General features: G+C 37.2%; 2 protein-coding genes across 2 annotated transcripts in view; one reads left to right on the top strand and one right to left on the bottom strand.

The window, feature by feature from the left end:
* Positions 1-177, top strand: part of LOC107092367 (acyl-coenzyme A thioesterase 1-like) — a 7,793-nt gene extending 7,616 nt beyond the window's left edge. Inside the window, exon 3 of the mRNA XM_015386819.1 lies at positions 8-177. Within this exon, the coding sequence (XP_015242305.1) occupies positions 8-156 (149 nt within the window). The 3' untranslated portion in view covers positions 157-177. The remainder of the gene's footprint in view (positions 1-7) is intronic.
* A 3,088-nt stretch (positions 178-3,265) lies between these two features.
* The window catches only part of LOC107092360 (supervillin-like), a 75,003-nt gene continuing 59,033 nt past the window's right edge, over positions 3,266-19,235 (bottom strand). The window contains exons 24-38 of the mRNA XM_015386804.1: positions 17,764-17,900; positions 16,944-17,091; positions 16,703-16,848; positions 14,895-15,070; positions 12,733-12,880; positions 12,330-12,609; positions 12,094-12,245; positions 11,894-11,999; positions 10,782-10,989; positions 10,537-10,670; positions 9,665-9,820; positions 9,148-9,291; positions 8,877-8,998; positions 8,609-8,764; positions 3,266-4,122 (exon numbers count right to left, since the gene is read on the bottom strand). Of these exons, the coding sequence (XP_015242290.1) occupies positions 4,036-4,122; positions 8,609-8,764; positions 8,877-8,998; positions 9,148-9,291; positions 9,665-9,820; positions 10,537-10,670; positions 10,782-10,989; positions 11,894-11,999; positions 12,094-12,245; positions 12,330-12,609; positions 12,733-12,880; positions 14,895-15,070; positions 16,703-16,848; positions 16,944-17,091; positions 17,764-17,900 (2,300 nt within the window). The 3' untranslated portion in view covers positions 3,266-4,035. The remainder of the gene's footprint in view (positions 4,123-8,608; positions 8,765-8,876; positions 8,999-9,147; positions 9,292-9,664; positions 9,821-10,536; positions 10,671-10,781; positions 10,990-11,893; positions 12,000-12,093; positions 12,246-12,329; positions 12,610-12,732; positions 12,881-14,894; positions 15,071-16,702; positions 16,849-16,943; positions 17,092-17,763; positions 17,901-19,235) is intronic.

Here is a 19,235-nt window from a genome sequence, read left to right as displayed (position 1 = left end):
GCCTCCGCTTTGCACTGGTTGCTCAGGAGTCCAGTGGTGTGGGGTGGAGAGCCCAAAGCTCATGCTGCAGCTGAACTCCACCTGTGGAAGAAGATGCAAGATTTCCTTCTAGCTCACCTGAGCTGCAGTGCTGCTCACACTCAGTCCAAATTATAAAATTGGTCTCCTCTAGAGGAAATGTTCTAAGCCAAGAAGACGCCAATGAGCAAAGGTTAACAGTAGGATACCTAATTAACTGTAGCATAATGTATGTCATTTTATTTGTATTGACTGTTATTAAATGTGTTCTGCAGTGAATTTTCCCCCCTAGATATCTCTGAAATGCAAATAATCCCACTTAAAGTTGTATTCTTTATTACATTTAATAGACCTTCATTGTTTTCGGTGTTTGGAAACTAAGGTAACAGGCGAAGAACATGGTAATCCCAAAAGAGCAGAGAAAACAAAGTAAATAAAAACACAGATTATCAGAGATTGGGATGATTTTCTGTATTTTGGCAGCAACGGATCCACCTTCCTTACCAGCTGGGAGTAGCGATGTACCATGATATATACTATAATCATATATACTATATACACCATACATCAAAATCCAGAACAAGAAATCCAAGAGAAGGCAGAAAATAGAAAAATAACAGTTATTTCAACTGATAAAGAGGTTTACAAAGGGAAATTTTAGATGTTCTGCTTACAACAATAAATGTGCAAATAAACCATTTAACTATATTAAACTGGCTACGTTTTTTTGTCAGATATCTAGATTGAATTTCAGATTTGAATTTTGCATCCCTGAAGTTCCTAGTTTGCTTATTTAACCACATTGGAGGTTTGAAGGTTAATCTCGAAGTGGATTTGGTCATGACACCAGTACAGAACAGATAGTTAAAAATGAGAAAACCAATTTCTATTTTTTACATGCTCTGTGATCTTCAATAGTTCAACAATTAGAAAATTCCACTTGTTTGCAGCTGTATTATGTTAAAAAGTCCCATATCCCCATGTTTTGCTGTCTGAGGCATTGTTCAGCCTTTTGTGAGTTGTACTGAACAGAGCACTTAGCTCTCAATCTGCAGGTTTACTAGTGGTTCCTAGAAGTTTTTAAAAGTAGAATGGGAGGCAGATTTTTTAGTTATCAGGCTCCTCTCCTGTGGAACCAACTACCAGGCAGACTCCTTTCTACTTTTAAGACCAGGCTTAAAACTTTCCTTTTTGATAAAGCTTATAGTTAGAGTGGCTCAGATTATCCTGAGCTATCTCTATAGTTATGCTGCTATAGGCCTAGACTGCTGGAAGACATAGGGACTCCTATTTCATCATTCTGCTTAATTCTATCTCTATTCTCCCACTCTGCAGAATCTGTTAATTCAATCTCTAACTTTCTGTTCTCTCTGCTTTTTCTCATAGTAGCTTTGCCTCGGCTGTTCCTGTTTGGCTGTGATTCCATCCGCAGTGCTGCTGCCATCAACACCTTTGTTTCTAGATGTTGGAGATCGGCCTGTTTTTCAGTGTAGTCCTGTTTCTGACTGTGACTGGCTGGATGTGCTCTCTTCATCCTCTGACATGGGAGTTGGCTCAGAGCTCATCTGCCTGGCTGTGTTTCCTGGACGGGGATGCCTTTTACAGCTGCCTTTTGTGTCTCTGCTTTTTCTATGTCTGCTTCTGTCTCCTTGAACCCCAGTCGACCTCAGCAGATGGCCGCTCACACTGAGCCCGGTTCTGCTGGAGGTTTCTTCCAATCAACTGGTTTTCCTTAGATAGAAAACTTTGAATCAATTTGACTGTATGATCGGGTGAACTGTAAAGCGCCTTGAGATGACATGTGTTGTGAATTGGCGCTATAGAAATAAACTGAATTGAATTGAACTGAATTGATATACAGGCTGTTTCTTATGCTACCCTCAAACCTCTTGCAATAGAAGCAGCAAAAAAGCACCCGCTGCTTCATTTTTGATGCTTGTACACATTACGGTCCAACGCGCCTCAACATCATTATTGACGCCCCTGAAGCGTGTCCTGTAAAGTGTGTCCAGATGCGTCTGATGCTTCTGCTGCTCCTGTGTTCAATGACAGAGAGCCGCTTTGCTATAGTTGCTGTTTTAAGTGGGTAAAAAGTAGTATTAATATATTTTTCAGTAAGAAAGTCCACCTCAAAACTTCATCTGTGCGGTCAGTTTACCAAGCTTCTGATCCTACCTTTTGTTATTATAAAACCCCTATACACTGGCGGTGCTCTGTCACTGGAAATCCTCAGCAACAGCAGTCTCTGGCCCGGTCGCCACTTAGGGGTTTACCGCTACTGTTCTTGGCAGCTGGAAGGACCTTTTGCTGCAACTTGATGCCCATCAACCATTGACTCTGTATGTAAACCAGCTGCTTCTGCTGCTCCAGCAGTGTGCGGTCTGAACGTAGCATTAGACTAAACTGACAATGATTTGATGACCTATAACAGCGGTCACGAACCTTTTTAAGACTGAAGACTTCTTCAGGGCTACTCAGTCATAGGAAGGGCTACTAATACTGATCTATAAACATAAAAAAAACATATTTTTATAGTTAACTTTTCATTTCAAATTTTCTTTTAAATATTGAATTTTCAAATCTCTATAAATGCTAAAATGCTTTATATGGTTAATATGATTAAATTGCTTAAATAATCTTTTCCAGCTTCTCCAAACCTAAAAAGAAGGCACTTTAGCAAATAAATATAATAAATAAGTTTTATTTATAATAAAGATGACCAAAATATAAAGTAGAAATGTCTTCACAATGACACTTTGATATTTTTGAGTTTTGCTTTTAATTGCATTGTTCTGTGCTGGATTTAGTTTTGTTCTTGTTTAAAAAAAAACATTTGGTTAATGTGATTAGTTGATCTAAGGGTACTAATCAAGTTTATATTTCTTCTTTTTGGCTCTTGCTTTTTAAAATATATTGTATTAACAAATGATATTTCAGCTTTTCTTTTGATTATATTGCTTTTGATTTGGCACAGATTTGTAGTTGTTAGTTATTGCAATATTGTAATTCTATCCCTCAAGCTTAAATTTATTCTTGGGGTTATTGCTTTTGAAAAATGTTTCTGTTGGAGCATTTCAAATAAAACATGAATAATTCAGCAATAATCATGGTGTTGCCTTTTGGGAAGAGCACAAGCTGAACGGGAGGGGGCGGCAAAGGGCCCCTCTCGCCCAGGGCACCAATGAACCTAGAGCCGGCTCTGTCTTTATGTGTGGATGCAGCGTTCGGAAATAAATAACTTCACATTTAGTTTAGGGCATTTCTTTTTATTTAATCCACTATGTCTTATATCACAAAGAAAGTCTTTAAAAATGCAGACTAAAATTTCTGTAAATAAACTGTACACAAAAAGCAAGGCACTGTGTTTCCTCTCTTTCTGTTACCACTCACCTCTGGGTCCTTTATGTTAGCCAGAGTCTGCAACAAAGTCGATTAAGAGTCATCTATGAGGCCTGGCAGCATTTTTTTACTCTGCAACACCTGATGTTCCTCTTTACAAGGGTACAAAGTCGCTTACAGACACATTTACAGCAAGAACCATTAGTCACACAAACATTATATACAATCGCACGCATACAGCCACGACATGGCACTCTGACAACAAGCGGCTAAGGATGTTTTTATCATCTTTTCTTCCTTCTCAGAGGAAGGTTTAAAGCCCAAATTTGAATCACGGCGAATCAATTTTCCCTGCTGACAAACAGCATGTAGGTGGGAGTGTTGGCCTAGTGCTCTGAGAAGGTTGCAAGCACCTGGTTCGATCCCCACAGCCTGCCACTCTGGCTCTCTGAGCGAGACCCTTAACCCACACTGCTCCCCAAGGGGATGGGATAAATGCAGAGATAAATTCCTCCAATGTGAGATCAATAAAGTTCAATTATGTATTTAATTCTGCTTCATACTGACACAGTTGAGTAAAACGCCATCGGTCTAATCTTCCGCTCTCTTCCATTTCTTCTGGTATTCCTGTCTCATTCACTCTTCTGCTTCTTCATTTTCCATCTTTAGTTAATGTGCTTAAAACAGTCCTTTGGCCTTCTTTAAGTTCACTTGCTTCCACCCAGGTAGACATTCGTAGTCCTCTCTCTTCATTTCCAAAGCTTTCTGCAGATGGAGAAAGAGAAAGAAAGGGGGGTTCAGGACATAAAAACAAGTCTGGCTGTAATTGAAGCACTATGGATTTCTGCAGCAAATAGTGGAGAAATGCATCAGTTGCAAGGGCAGAATAAATTAAAAATATCTTTTAAAAGTTTCATAAGAACAAAAATTGAGGTGCTGTATCCAAAATACTCCGATTTTCTTTAGAAATGCTGTGGATTAGAAACTCTTAGAAAAGTAAAGTTCCTATATTTTTAATCAACCACTGTTCTCCTTCTCTTTGAAACTTCATATTTTTCGTGATCTTCCTAAAGTAACCAGTTTCTCTTGAAGTTTTGTTGAAAGGCCAGCTAAGGCCAATGCATTCAACCAAAAGAGCAAAAATCTGAAACTTACGAAGTTATTTATTTTTAGGCACAAGTGGCCTTTACAGTATTCTTCTCTTATTTTAAAGTGAGCTACACTGCAAAAACAATCTAGAAATAAGTAAAAATTTCTTAAATCAAGTATCTTTACTCTAAAATTGAGTCAGTAAGATGACTGCCAATGGAAAGAGTGTTTTTAATCTTAAAATAAGATAATTATTTCGTATTTTAAATGTAAATTGGCAAAGGATCTCACTTATCTCCTCAATTTAAGAAAAATGCATATGCTTATTTTAAGAAAAAAAGGACTTATTTAAATTTCATTTTTTGCAGTTTAAAATGAAATTGGACAGAAAGAAAAGGGGAAGACATGCGGCAAAGGTCAACGGGGCAGAACTGGAACTCATGTCAGGTCAAGGACTGACGGGGTGTGGGCTTAACCGCTGCACCAGCACCACACACAGACTGTTGTATCTTAAGCCATATATCATTTTTAGCTATATTTTAATTCATGCTATCTGTGCAGTAGTGCACCATGTATTAATCTAAAATTTCCTTAAGGATTGTGACAGACCTTAAAATCTGATTAGTTGAATTAACCAACAAGACTTCTTCTGATCAGTCTTTGCTGTTACAGCAGTGTTAGTTCCACACATGGCTTTAAAGGAAAAACTAATTCTTAAAATAAATCATAATCTGCTAAAAAAGGGAACCAATAATACCTGCGACATAAGTAGGATACATATTTTTCTTACTTACTTTATTACTTTTAAGTAATGATGGTTTCATGTTCAATTACAGCTTTTTCCTGTTATTTGTCAAAGTGTTCCATTTAACTTTTAAAAATTAACACCCAATTATTGTGTGCAGTTGGGTGAATGTGACTTTATTATACTGTGCTGATGCTTGTATGACTAAAAAAGCACATTACAAAATTCAGTCTGTTCATTTTTTATTAGTATGTATAAATGTAGGTTGTATGTAATAATTAAAAATCAAGCTCCTATATGACCTGATCATGAAATAGTAATGCACACCAAGCTTGCTTTGTTTGTAATTATTTGTTTCTATTTCCATTTTTTAAGAATGTCCTCTGCTGCCCCCTGGTGGTAAAAATAGTCTTGGCTTCCAATTTCCCCACATGCCTCATGGTTTAGCAGGCGGCCTCTTTACATTCAGTTACTACTCTCCCAAATCTGGGCTCTGTCTGGTTTGAGGCTGGAATATTTGAGTGTCAGTTTGGAAAACACATCAATTGGGTTCTCCTGTTCAGGATCTTTTTTAGGTTCAATTCTTTTCTTTTTTTTTTTACATACTGAAATTACTGTGGCGGAACAGCAAACCAAATCAAATATGTAACACTACAACAACCTCTTAAGTCAGATGACATATAAGAAGGGCTATAAAGCGTTATGCAAACTTAAATAACCTTTTTAAGTCAATAGTTTTATTATTTAAACTAGCGATACCAATACCAGTATCGAGCAGGGCCCCAATCTAGAACTAACACAGTGGTATCGGTGAGTACCAACAAATAGGGCACCGATACCATTTGGGAGCCAAAAGTTTATTCAACTATTGCCACCCATTCCAGGTAGGCAATAAAAAGTTCTACTGGATTAACTTTGTATTAGTCTTTTTCCTGCTTCACAAAGGTAGGCGGCAGCTTGACAAATAAAGCCATGATGGCAATTATTTTACATCCAAGTAGTATGCAGTTCTTTATATATAAACACACACATCAATTTCAAACAGTTGGTATCAGTACGGTATCGGTATCAGCCAATAGTGCAAAGCCAGGTATCGGGTATCGCTATGGGGGCCAAAAAATGCTATATTCTCTGTATGTGGATCCTGCTTTTACTTCACCAATGAACACCCCTTACAATATCAACCAATAAACTGAGGACAATATCTGGAACAGTGATCCATGACAGACTAAAATAAATGTCTATATCAGAATCTAAGACTTAACACACGACATGCTGGATGCACATTGCTCTGTTCTGTATGCTTCCTCTGATGGTGAAAAAGTGACCTGCAGAGTTTAAACTCTGACACATTCTGTGCCCAGAGGTCTCTGATAAAATACCGCATGCATTCATTCTGCTGGCTTTAGTGTCTTTATTTTGTGCTCAACAAACAGGTGAATCAAACTGCAGTGCAGAAAAAGGGTGAGTCATTAAAGGCTATTTTAATCTGAGAGAGAAGAACATCAAGTGAAAGTGGTGTTTTTTAAAAGAGAAGAGGAGAGAGAGATGCAGGGATTAAAGTCTCACAGGTTAACGTGGTTTATGTCAGATGTGGCCTTCAGCAACGATCGTAACATGAAATCCAGCTCAACAATTGAACCAGACTTAAACAAATCTTTGGACTTTCCTGAATGTTAATGCAAAGGTGTATTAAATTATTTTGTGCGATTTTAAGAATTTTATATACATGTAAGGCATTTTATTTAAGTCTAAAGTTATTTGTAAAAAGGAAACTATTTCTTTTTTATTCTGTTTTAGTTGACCAAATGTTTTTTTTTTTTTTTTTTTTTACAATTCTTTAATTCTGACTTTTCATATTTTTGGATGATTTTTATATTCAAAAATTTCTTGATCACACGATTAACACAAATGTTCTTTTTCTAAATCCCGTACTTTTCTGGAATATGTTTTCTTACCATAGGAAGAACTAAATACATGTTCCTCTAATGCAGGGGTGGGCCATTCCAGTTCCTGAGGGCCGGTATCCTGCAACTTTTAGATGTGCCTTTGATTCAACGCACCTGAATCAAGTAATTAGATAATTGGAAGAAGTCTGGAGGAACTGACTGAATACTGAGCAGACAAAAGACACATCTGAATCCGGTGCGTTGGACAAAGGGTGAAACTAAAAGTTACCGGGTACTGGCCCTCAGGAACTTGAAATTGCCCATCCCAGCTCTGATGATTGACCTTGAAGTGTGATAAAGAGCCACTTCATAGTGTTTTTGGGAACAAAAGCAATTAGCATCAGCTGTTTGATTTTAAGTTTTGTTTTAGGCCACGCAAAAACAAACTCTATATTCTTTAAACCCGCAGTATATGATTTATGAGACTTTTATTTTATTTGTAAAATAATCCTAAAAAAAAAGAAAAGAAAAAAAAAAGAAAAATGGAGCATCAATGGTTTATTTGCAGTGTAAACCAAAGACCATTTAGAAGAAAAAATAAAATGAGCAGTTAATTTGAGCTTTTAGGGAGTGTTTTTGTGATATTTCTGTCTGTGACCCAAAAATCCTAAACAATAAGCCACAAAACTGAAGTTGTAATTTGGAAAATATGAACTAAAATCTATTAAGTCCTTTTGACAGATATTATGAGTTATTTTTTCACACAGAATAAACAAACATGAAACTAAGCCTTACATTTTACAGATGCAGTGTCAATAACACATATCTGCATGTTTTTCAGGTTTAATTTATTCAGTTTGTTTTACTTTTTTGGTACTTTAGAGGCCGTGTTTCAGACGGCTTCCTATCAGTCATGCTGAATGATGTTTTCTGACAGATATGCAGTCTAACTTTCTTCCTCCTCCTATAGGAACAGAATCATTCTACTTGTGTGTCATTTTATATTCGCCATCCACTGAAGAGGCTTGAATGGTACGCCTGCAGCAACTAAAGCTGATTTCAGTGGCTGTCAATCCAAATACAGGGCGATCGTTTTGGACGTAATGTGAAGCCCTGAAGTAGAAATGCACTCAAGCGGCAGGAGGGTTCTTACTCATCTACTGTGGATTGGGAGAGAAACAGAGTGCAGACATGCAAAGAGACAAAGTCATCAATCTGAAGAATGAGCTCTTCTTACCTGAATCCACCTACAACTGAGTCTGTGAAGTGAAAGTTAAATGAAGTCAGGTGGATTACATGGGTGTCCATGTTGGCTTTGAAATACAATGTTTGATGTTAAAACATAAAGTTAGATGTTTCAATCAATATTATGTTATTCTTTGTTGAGGTTTAGAGGGTAGGATTAATTAAAATTCATTTTTTATTAGTTATAGAAGGATTTAGTTCAAAACAGGTTTTGTTTGTATTATTGTCCTGTGAATTAAGCCAGCTGTCATAATGTGAGACTGATTTTTGTGCGCTGACAAACCTCAAAGTCTGTGTCAGAAAGGTAGATCTCCAGGCGGAGCGGGTCGACTCCCTCTGGCAGCGGCCGGGCCTGCAGCTGAGCCAGAGGGTAGGTGTTCTGGCAGAGTCGGGCCAAAACATCCTCCACCAGGATGATCTGGTTACACACCTCCGCCTCCTGTAAACAGCAGAAAATCAAAAAGGGGAAAGAATGGCTTCATCTAAATAAATTGCACACCAATCACTGGAGACGTTTGCTTATCTCAAAATGTTATCTCGTCTTGTCTTACTCTTTCTGTGATTTCAGCCACATCCTCTCTGTGCTCCCAGCTGGGGAACATGTTAGTGAAGGTGAGTGGCTCCAGACCTGCGTGAATCAAATACGACTTCTGAGGCTTTTTCTCGTTTTTCTCTGCAAGAAGAAGCAACAGAAAAAAAAGTTAACTAAAATCAACTAAAATGATCAGCTATCACCAAAACTTATCAAATTATGTATCCAAAACAACAGCAAATGTTCTTTGCAGTGTAATTCTTGTGCAAAAAGAAAGAATGTCTCTTCACCTTTGCAGTACTGCAGCACGGTCTCCATTGCACACTTCCGGTCAGCATCCCAGCGGATGCGGGCCGAGCCGGTGCTCTCGCTGTCCTGAGGCCACCAGCCCTGCCACAGGTACACCTCATGGAAGTTATCCACCAGAAACAAGGCTGTGCAGGAGAAAAAAACATAGTCACCAAAGAGGATGGGCATGCAGACATGTATTTATATTTTTATTGTAAACTGAACAAGATTATTTCTCCACAATAATCAAAACTAGAGAAACACAACTGAGATTGCAAAAGCTACCATTAAAGAGGTTAAAAATGCATCTATCTCAATATATGGAAAGAATCTACCCAAAAAGGATCCAGACTTCAAACAATTCTGTTATCTCCTTCATAGTTTCTCCGCTGATCTATGCATAGATCAGTGAATATATATTATTAAATTATATTAATGGAGTTTAACCTTCACCGTCCCTCTGAAATCATACAGATGCAGTAAAAAAGGGAAATCCTGCAGGCGGTGTTCTGGTCTTACCCGGTTGTGGAACGTTGTACAGGTCTTCCTGCAGGAAAGGCAGCGAGCTGACCAGGTTGGGAGCTCTGGATGGGTGGTAGAACTCGGATGCTACGAAATCTCCAGATGTGCTGCTCAGCTGGAAGAGCCGTGGAGTGAAGTTGAATTTACCTGGATCTGATGGAACAAAACAGAGATTAATAGAGCCTTTTTTCTTCCTAATATGTCGTAGGAGCTTGTATCGCCTGTAAAAAATCGTTTTAAAGTGTTTACAACTAATAACTCAGAATGCATGAAAATTACACCGGAAAAATATTTACCAATACAGACATGTTAGACATCGTTGGAACGCTTGCATTCTCCACAATTCCACCACCATGTCCATTTTATGAACACAGTGAGAACCAAAGCACAATTAACTCGGATATAGCAGCAGGATATAGCAGCATGTCAAAATGTAAACATGACAAAGCAGCCACAACAAGCAAGCATGTCTTTATTACTGCTGTTCAAAACTTTTAGTCATGTTTGAACTGTTGCAGTTTGGGCTTTGTTTCACTTTTCATGTATATATTTAGAAATTAAAAGGTGTTCTCTTTCAAATAATGTATTGCATGTGTAATCAGGGCTTACAGTTCCTAAGTTATTTGCTTTTCCATTTGGGTATGCAAAATAGGCGAGAATTTCCCAAAATGAGGTGGATATAACAAAGAGATCAGTTTTATTACCCTACCTTTGATGGAAAATAATGAAAGACTTGCAGATTTAATAAACAAAACAAAAAAAACCCCGAATGACTCACATTCTTAATCTAATTCTATATTCTTTATATATTTAAAATTTCACAGTAGATTTTTCAGAACAAAAACAAAGCATGCCAGTGGGAGGAGTACCTTGGAGCATGCAGTCATAAGCTTTCCTGTCTTTCCTCCCCAGAGCCTCCCAGAAGCCTGGAGGTTCGACTCCCTCATCGCACTCATGGATGGTCACTTTCCTGCTGCTGTGAAGGCCTGCTTCTAGAGGACACCTGTAAAACAGACAAAAGGGAACTGGATTCACCTTAACATTATAGATGTGTTTAGGATGAGCTTCAAAAAATGTCCCACAGGCAAAGATCTTGGCAGAACATCCTCCTTACTGTTCCTTGATTTTAAGCGCAGCTGTGTTCCCAACGCTGCGGGTGTGCAGCTGAGACTTGCAGCCGTGCCACAGGTAGATGAGGGCTTTATTGATGTTGAGCAGGATCATGGAGGCTCTGGAGCGCAGACTGCTGCAGTGGCATGCTACCTCCAACAGGTGACCCTCCACCGGTACCTCACCCCGCACACAGTACAGACGCCACTCACCTGCGTATAAATTCGATATGATTAAGTCATCATTAATGTAGTAAGATCAGCTATGGTATCTCTCGTACTGATTCTATCTTTGATAGATCTATCTTTGAACGACTTGCAAAAGTATTAAAAACCCTTAGCGTTTTCGTTTCCAAATTTTTTGGTAAATAAAAAAATCACAAGCAATTTGGGGCAAATTAATTTATAATAATGAAGCTGAAGGAAATGGCTTTTTTTTCTTCTTTTTTTTTTTTTTTTACCAAATAACAATCTGTTTCAACCACTCCCACTCTGACTAATTCCTTTCCAACTGTGTCCACTTTAATCTCATTTAATCCAGCTGTGCTGTAAAGGCATTGTCGATTGTTGAAGAACGTTGATGAACAAACAGCATCAAATGATCAGAGAACACAGCGGACATGTCAGGGAGTGCGTTGAGAAATTTACAACCTAGTTAGATTGTAAAACATTATATCCCACGCTTTTAACATCTCAGAGAACATGTTTCTCTCAGTCTTCTTAAAGTAGAGAGAGCACAGGAAAGCTGTAAACCTAAAACGGGTTGGCTCTCCAACCATTTTGGAAAATATCGCATTAAATGCAGAAGCAGCTAAATATCATGTAGCTCTGGAAGAATTTTTTACTAAGAATTCACAGAAAAAGCCACAATTCAAAGCCAGAAGAAGTTCCGTTTGCACTACACCACAAGTCATGAAGGGGAAACATCAAACTTCCTCTGCTCAGTCAAGACCAGAAACACACATGTAAACGGCCATACATCACTGTAAAACTCCATCTCTACCTTAAAACACGGTAGTGGTAGCATCATGGTTTGGAATATGAGTGATTTAGGGGTATAAGTATTTTTGCAAGCCACTGGAAGGGAATAAAATACACAGATGCTAAAAGAATTTACTCTGAGTGTTCTCCTCCTCCTCTTCCCTCTTGCCAGCATGGATGATCATCCCTCCATTAAAGCACTGCAGGAAACATGGCGGCTCCTTTCCCTGCTGCACCTGGACCTGATGCACACAGGAGTTTAAATCAGAGAGGTTTTACTTTTATATTGTGTTATTTTGAAAACAAAGCACAATTAGGTTAACCCCAGGACTGTACCTGAGAACCTCTCTCCTCATCCAACTCCACCGTCATCAGCGCTGAGGTCCCCTTTTCGCTGACAGTAGAGTTCCTGCCTTGCCAAAAGAAATAGCAGCATTTTTCCTTCCCAGGCCCACTACTCCTCGCTTCAGGATTCTGCCTTCGACCAACTGTGACAAAAAACGAAACATGTGAACACACCATGCTGATTTCAGAGTATTTTATAACTGATTACAAAGTTTAAAAAGTCTGACCTGAGGTGGTAACCATAAACTTCCACTTGACAACATAAGCGTCTCCCTCGTGGAACTGTCCGATACTCTGTCGAGGCAAACGGCTGTAGTCGAACTCCAGGATGTGCCACACGTCCACAGATGCAGTGCTGATCTCCTGTAGCCTCATGGGGTCCTCCGTCTCCACGGGACCGTAGCCGCGGCCCACATTCACCCCGTCCAGAATGGTGCAAACGGGCGACTGGAGGATGGGCAGCATCAGGGATGTGTCATAGGGTCGACACCTGCGTCCTGGAGTCTCCTGGGGAGAAGTTACGGAGGAAAATTATGATATAAATCTAAAGCAGCCACCAGCAAGATAAGTATTTTGATTTTTACTAAATTGTCAAGCGTCAAAACACAATGTTAAGATAAGTGTTCACACCTTCTGCTCAGCTACAGTCTCATTCCCTTCTTTTGGTGTTGGCGACTTCAGTTCCGTCCAATCTAGGAACTTTTCTTTGAACAAGATGGTCTCATTGTGCTCAGTGAGTCTGCCGAATATGGCCCAGTCAGGACGGCCATGGCCTTTTCTGTGGGTCAAAACCAGAATGAAAAACTGTGCGCACACAATGACTTCAAACACAAAGTGACAACTAACTTCCCCTGCAAGCAGCTATGGAAAGGGTCCAAGCTCTCTTTGGCTATCTATACATTTTCACATGCCTCCAAGTACGCCTCAGTCCCGTGTCCTGCCATCCCATCAAAATGGATGGTTGAACATAGAAAAATAAAAAAAAAAGTATTAAATAGAGTGAATTTAAATAGAAATTAAATTAATTGTCCCTTTTTTTTTTTTTAGGTCAAATGGGATTAAAAAAGAAAGTTAATACCTGTTAAATGAAGATAAGGAAAAAGTTGCTTACAAGTTTCTAAGTAGCTAAAAGCTCCAGTAGCATGCATTGATTAAAAGCACTGGATTAAAGTTATTACCTTCTTGTTTTTAATGCGCCTTAATTCTAACCCTCCACTGATATGTGTAATTAGCTTAAAAACAATGCAGTATATACACCTTTAGGCACATCTCCTTCAATGGTTTGTTTAGTCTTATCTCGATGGGTAGGGGTAAAAAAATACAAAGGAAGAATAAACCAGACAAAAATATTATAACATGCACATAAATACTTAAAAAAACAAGTAATAAATAAATAAAGTTGAAGATTATAACGGACAATAAATAAATAAGGTAATTATTACAAAGGCGAAAAATGAAAAAAGCTAATTAAAGATATATACATTTATTTCTCACTGTATAATTTAATTTCTACCTACATTTACTTATTTATTGTATTTTTGGGGGGGATTAATTGTATGCTTATTTATTTTTGGAGCATTTATTTATTTCTGTATCTATTTTCAATTATGGCAAGATTGGTCCTCCATATGATGTCTACCTCTGTATGGAAGAAAAACTGTCTGACTGGAATCTGGCTTTTTTTTTGTACACCGTATTTGAATTTTTTTTTTTACACATTGAATTCCTTCCACTGAATTTTTATCTAGTAAAAAATTGCCTGCAAAAAAGCTGCAAAGAATTCAGCTGCAAAAAATTTGACAGCAAATGTGTTGTTTTGGTGGACTCAAGCCAAAGCAAATTACACTTGATGTAGTCGAGCAGCTTTTAGCCAATGAAATTAGCTTATTTGGTCACGTAACACAACAGTTGGGCATTGCTTTGTTTGAAGCATGAATGAGGAGTTTTTCTTGATAAATAGATATGATTAAAAAAACATCAGGTAGCTATTAATAGTCAGCCATTAGAGTTTTTCATCTAATCCGACTGGGTGAAAGAACTGAGCCGATCACAGCTAGTGCAGCACCCCTGTCTGCCAAGGCTCTTGGTTTGATCCGAAAGATGCGGCCAGGGGCAGTCTTTGTTTTGTTTTGTTTTTCTGACCAAATGAGCTCATTTTATTGCCTAGAAGCTGCTTGACTGCACTGGGTGTAGATTGCTTTGGCTTGAGTTCACCCAAATTTCAACAAATTTGCAGGCAATTTTTTTGCAATTGAATTTTCAGCAGGTACATTTTTTTTGCAGGGGAATTTTTCCCAGCTGAATTTTCACCTGTTAAAAATCAGTGTAAGGAATTCCGTGTGTAAAAAAACTCAGTATTTGAAAATTCGGGGCTAAAAAAACCTCAGTGTTTAAAATATGGTGTTAAAAAATTCAGTGTTTAAAATTCGATGTACAAAAAAGGCAGATTCCAATTAGATCATTTTCTTCCATGCCTCTGAAAAATCCTTCAAATCTGTTGAAAAATGTAATATTTAAAAAGCTTTTTATTAGGTCTACCATGTTTTTTTTTTTCTTTTACTATATTGTTTTATAAGAAAATAACAACAATAATAAGGAAAAACAATTGCATGAAAAAGTAATAGCTTTTCCTACTAGTGAACCAGAGGGAATGTTTTTATGGCATTAATAGCACAGGTACCATCCTTAAGTTTTATGATAGACAAAGATATACACAGAAGGAACAGTTAAATGAGTGTTGCAAGCTATTCTGAGTGTTGGATGTGTTTCAGCCCTAATTGGCACAGTCTAACCTGGGGATGAGCGTGTTGCAGCCTCCAGGGTCTAGAGGGTTGATGTCACAGCAGGTGTAGTCAAACGTCCCGTTCCACAGGTGCTTAGCGAGCTGAAAGGCCACTTTCCTTTGTGCTAGAGTCACTTCTTTACCGTGCCACACATACACCTCGCTGCCAAAGTCAAACACCAACACCTGCAAAGCATAGAGTGAACAAAAGCAAGTTAATTAATCCTCTGAACCTGCCTTGAAGTTAAATAAAGGCAAAGCGATCCAAAGAATCTAATTCAGAGTAACGCCTGTCGCTTTAAATGTCACAGAATAAACATTAACATTACAAAAAAATATTTAGTCACTAAGACTGTAAAAAATACAAAGCGAACAAAAAGTTAACTTTGAAAGATTTAGCATGTTGTTCCCTCAGAAGAACAGACAGATTAATTTAACAATCTACTAAAACTCAGAGCTATTATAGTCAGTGAACTGATTTTAACAATGATGCATCTGTAGTTAATAAATTAAACATCCCTGACAAAAATAATTGTAAATAGAATTTTTTATTCTTTTTTTACCAGTGGTTAGAAAGAGATCAAATAAACAGTCTCCAGCGCTGTTGTCTTTTTAAAATAAAAAAAAAACATACAGTAAGAAGCTGATCTAGAATTTTTTTTTTTTTTAATGGTGTCCTATCTGGCAATGTGCCAATAAAAATAATTGTCTTGATGCCAAAAAAGGGCCCAATGTATTTTGCTTTTGCAAGTGGAGCAGCACGGCTATCGCCATAGTTTTCTGCTTGAGTTACGCATATAAATAGCTTTATTATGATTATGTCGGGAGTATTACAGATTATATGGACACTGCAATGTAAGTAGACCAGGAAAGGAATAACAGGAAAAAGGAGAAAGTGAAATGAATCAACCTAAAGTTGCAATGTTTTACATGTCAAAAATTTAAAAGGTGTGTTTAGAATATCCATTTTAGGAGTTTCAGGTGCTTTGTTATTTTTGAAGGCACCAAAAATACATGTTTTGACACAATACCTTTTATTTTTATTTTTTTTTTCATTCTTGTTTTTAAGGTCTGGGGTAAAACACCCGACATAAGGGATCTGTTGATTTTAATTAAAATACAGTAGACTCTAAAACAGGTAAAACTTTCTTAATAAAACCTGTGAGTAAAACATCAAGACAGCAGGAAGATGAGCTTAGCTGATAAGAAGTTTCCTTTAAAATTTGCAGTTTATTGGACAGAACTTGGACATTTTAGCGGTTTATTTCAACTGGAGACAGCATTGGTACTAGAGTTGCCGTTGATGTGTAGACTGCTTCTCTAATATCTTGTATTTTCTCAGTAAAACATTTTGCAAAGTCATTACAGGCCTTTTTAGATGAGATTTAATCAGCCATAGAGATAGGAGGGTTTATTAACCTGTTAAATGTTGCAAATTGTTGATGTTTTTGTTGATATTCTTAGAGAATAAAGATTCTCTTCCATTTTTTAGTTGTAACTTCTATCTGTAAAGATTCTCTATATAGATTTGGTGAACCTGGAGTCCATTCTTTCATTTCATATTTCATTGAAACTGCACTGATGAACTCAATGTTGTCTGGAACTTAAGAATTGAAATTACCAGCCAAAATAGACTAATGCCGAACTTTTTCAGACTAGACACTTGCAGCTTAATCAACGTCAACTCAGGAGACTAAATAAACATACATTTACTTTTCATGCCTCACATGCTGTCGTTAACCAATAATAACTTAGCAATGCCTTGTTTTATTACAAGTTAAATGTTAAAACTTAACGAGGCTGCAAAGTTTAACTCACTTCCTTGGATGCAAGTAGGGAGGTGTGAGGAATCTTCCCCCACTCCTCATCATCAGGAACCAGTTTGTCGTCAACCAGTCTGAAGATACAGTTGGTTTCCACAATGCCACTCTCAAAACGCTCATCCTCCTCAGGTGAACCAGCCGCTATGGGACGATAAGAGTAAAAAAGTAAGTCAGATGTATAATCCAGCAATTCAAAAGGAAACATTTGGTATTCATGCTCTGGTCCAAAATCTTACATTTATAAGGCATCTGACCACCCAGGATTGTCCAGAACTGCTGGGCATCAGAATCCTGTGAGTTAGCACCTTCATTGATAGTTTGCACCTGACTCGCCCTGCAGCCCATGTCTTTCTGCGTCTGGATGAAAGTGGCTAAGTCCATCGCCTACACAGACACATAAAAAAACAAACATTTTTACATTACACATGAAAAGCACATCTAAACAATATGTACGAGGAAAAGACCAGGGTGATGTTGATTCAGTTTTTAAAGCCTTACTTCTTATTAAGATCATGAATATCTGACTAAGATATTCATTGTAACTGCAGGTGATCAGACCTGTTTAGTCAACAAGAGAAACAGAGGCCGGAGGGGTTTCCTCGAAGCCCACGTTATTGTTTACATTGTAATAAAACTGTTTTTTTTCCATGGGTAGAGATAGCTGCTGGGTCACCTGTTCTATAGCCTGTTTTCATGCTTGAAAGGATTAATAAGGTGTTGGTGGAGTAAAGATCTAATAGTTCCTGCTGTTTATTGAGTTTATTCCTTTTTCTCCCACCACACACAATGTTATAGGAATTGATTTGACCACCAGGAGGCAATAAAATACTTATGGAAGTGTTAAGATTAACTTAATAATGTGCATCTAAAAATTGAAGTCACAACTGAACTCTTGTTATTGATGGAGTAAAAAAAGCAGAGCAGAGATGGGGAGAAGCAAATATCAACTAAAATGAGTCTAATTAGATCACCTTTGAGGAAAAAAGACAAACAGAGAGCATAATGCAAATATTTGAACAGTGCTTCTGTCCAACCAGACTGAGCAATAACTCTCACTTTAGCTTTCTCTATGACATTGGAGAACTCTCCTATCCAGACAAAGCAGTGCTCTGGTGTGACCAACACAAAGCTGTCTCCACTGTTCAATGAAGAGCCTCTGGGCTCCACTAATCTGGTCTGGACGTGACGACGACCTGCAAACATCAAAATTAACATCATTAGTACAATTTGTCATCAGTTTGTCATATTTAAATATCAGGCTTTAGGCAATATTGCTCTCGTAGAAATACATGCGAGGGTGTTACGCCCTTTATTCAGTGGCTCCAGCATAATGATATAGTACAAGGTTTTAAAAGTGCATAGATTTAAATTTCAAGAATCTGTTCAATTTAGATTCTGAAGATTTGTTTTCATCTGATCTGATCTCAGATTAAATTGCTGCTAATAAAAGAAATTTCTTTACGAGATTACCTGCGTTTTCTGACTGTTTATAAAGAAATATATATTGATACTAGTACTATATTAATATTCAACAACAATTTAGTACTGGTAGTTAATGGCAGTAGTAAGCACAGACTAAAAACAAATCTTTGGTTATATCAATTGACTTTCAGGAATTTATATACTGTAGGAAAGAAAATGGAATTAAGATGAGAATCGATTCAGAACTTAAAAATTGATTTTCAACACATTCGTAGTTGTATTTCAAACTATTTCTTTTGCAAGAGGCCAAACTTCCTTAAACATTTTTCACTGGGAGTCTAGTGGGAATGTATAGTTTATCAGTTGATGTTTTACAAATTAAATAACAGCAACGAAAACAATAGCAGCAGAGGTTTGTCTGGAAAAATAAATAATGGTTAAAAAAATAATGATAGCAATAAAAAAAAACTTATATGACAACAATAATTATAAAACTAATAACTATGACAACATTGTTAAGAATTAATAACTTTATCAAAATTTCTACAGTGGGAAGGACCACAACCCCAACTATGATAATTATACTCAAAACAGAAATAGTTTAACAAAAAACTACCAAAAACAATAAAAGAGACATTAACGATGAGGTTAGCAGTAATGGTGTGGACAAGGACAATCACTTGTCACTATGGCAATGATATTAACAACAATTTTTTTTTCCGCAACAGTATAATTATGACAGCTACATTCAGCATGACAACAGGAACAATGTGATCCCCACTAAAAAAAAATCTTTAGCAGCCATAGCAGTTTTAATAACATTCAAAGTTTTACAAACATTATTGTTTTACAAACAATGATGACATATTTTATTTATTTTTAACTAAATAACAGAGACTGACAAAAATCATTAAAATGTCAAAGACTTCAGCATTGGTACCTGATAAACGATAGAAACAATAAGAATAAGGATGTTAACGGTGACACAGTCTGAACAACTACATGATGATGGTTATAATATAGATAGATAGATAGATAGATAGATAGATAGATAGATAGATAGATAGATAGATAGATAGATAGATAGATAGATAGATAGATAGATA

The sequence above is a fragment of the Cyprinodon variegatus genome, unplaced genomic scaffold (assembly GCF_000732505.1).
Source record: "Cyprinodon variegatus isolate N-32 unplaced genomic scaffold, C_variegatus-1.0 Scaffold17, whole genome shotgun sequence".
Lineage (NCBI taxonomy): Eukaryota > Metazoa > Chordata > Actinopteri > Cyprinodontiformes > Cyprinodontidae > Cyprinodon > Cyprinodon variegatus.
Note: the sequence above shows the minus strand (reverse complement) of the source record. Positions and strands in the feature narration are given on the sequence as shown.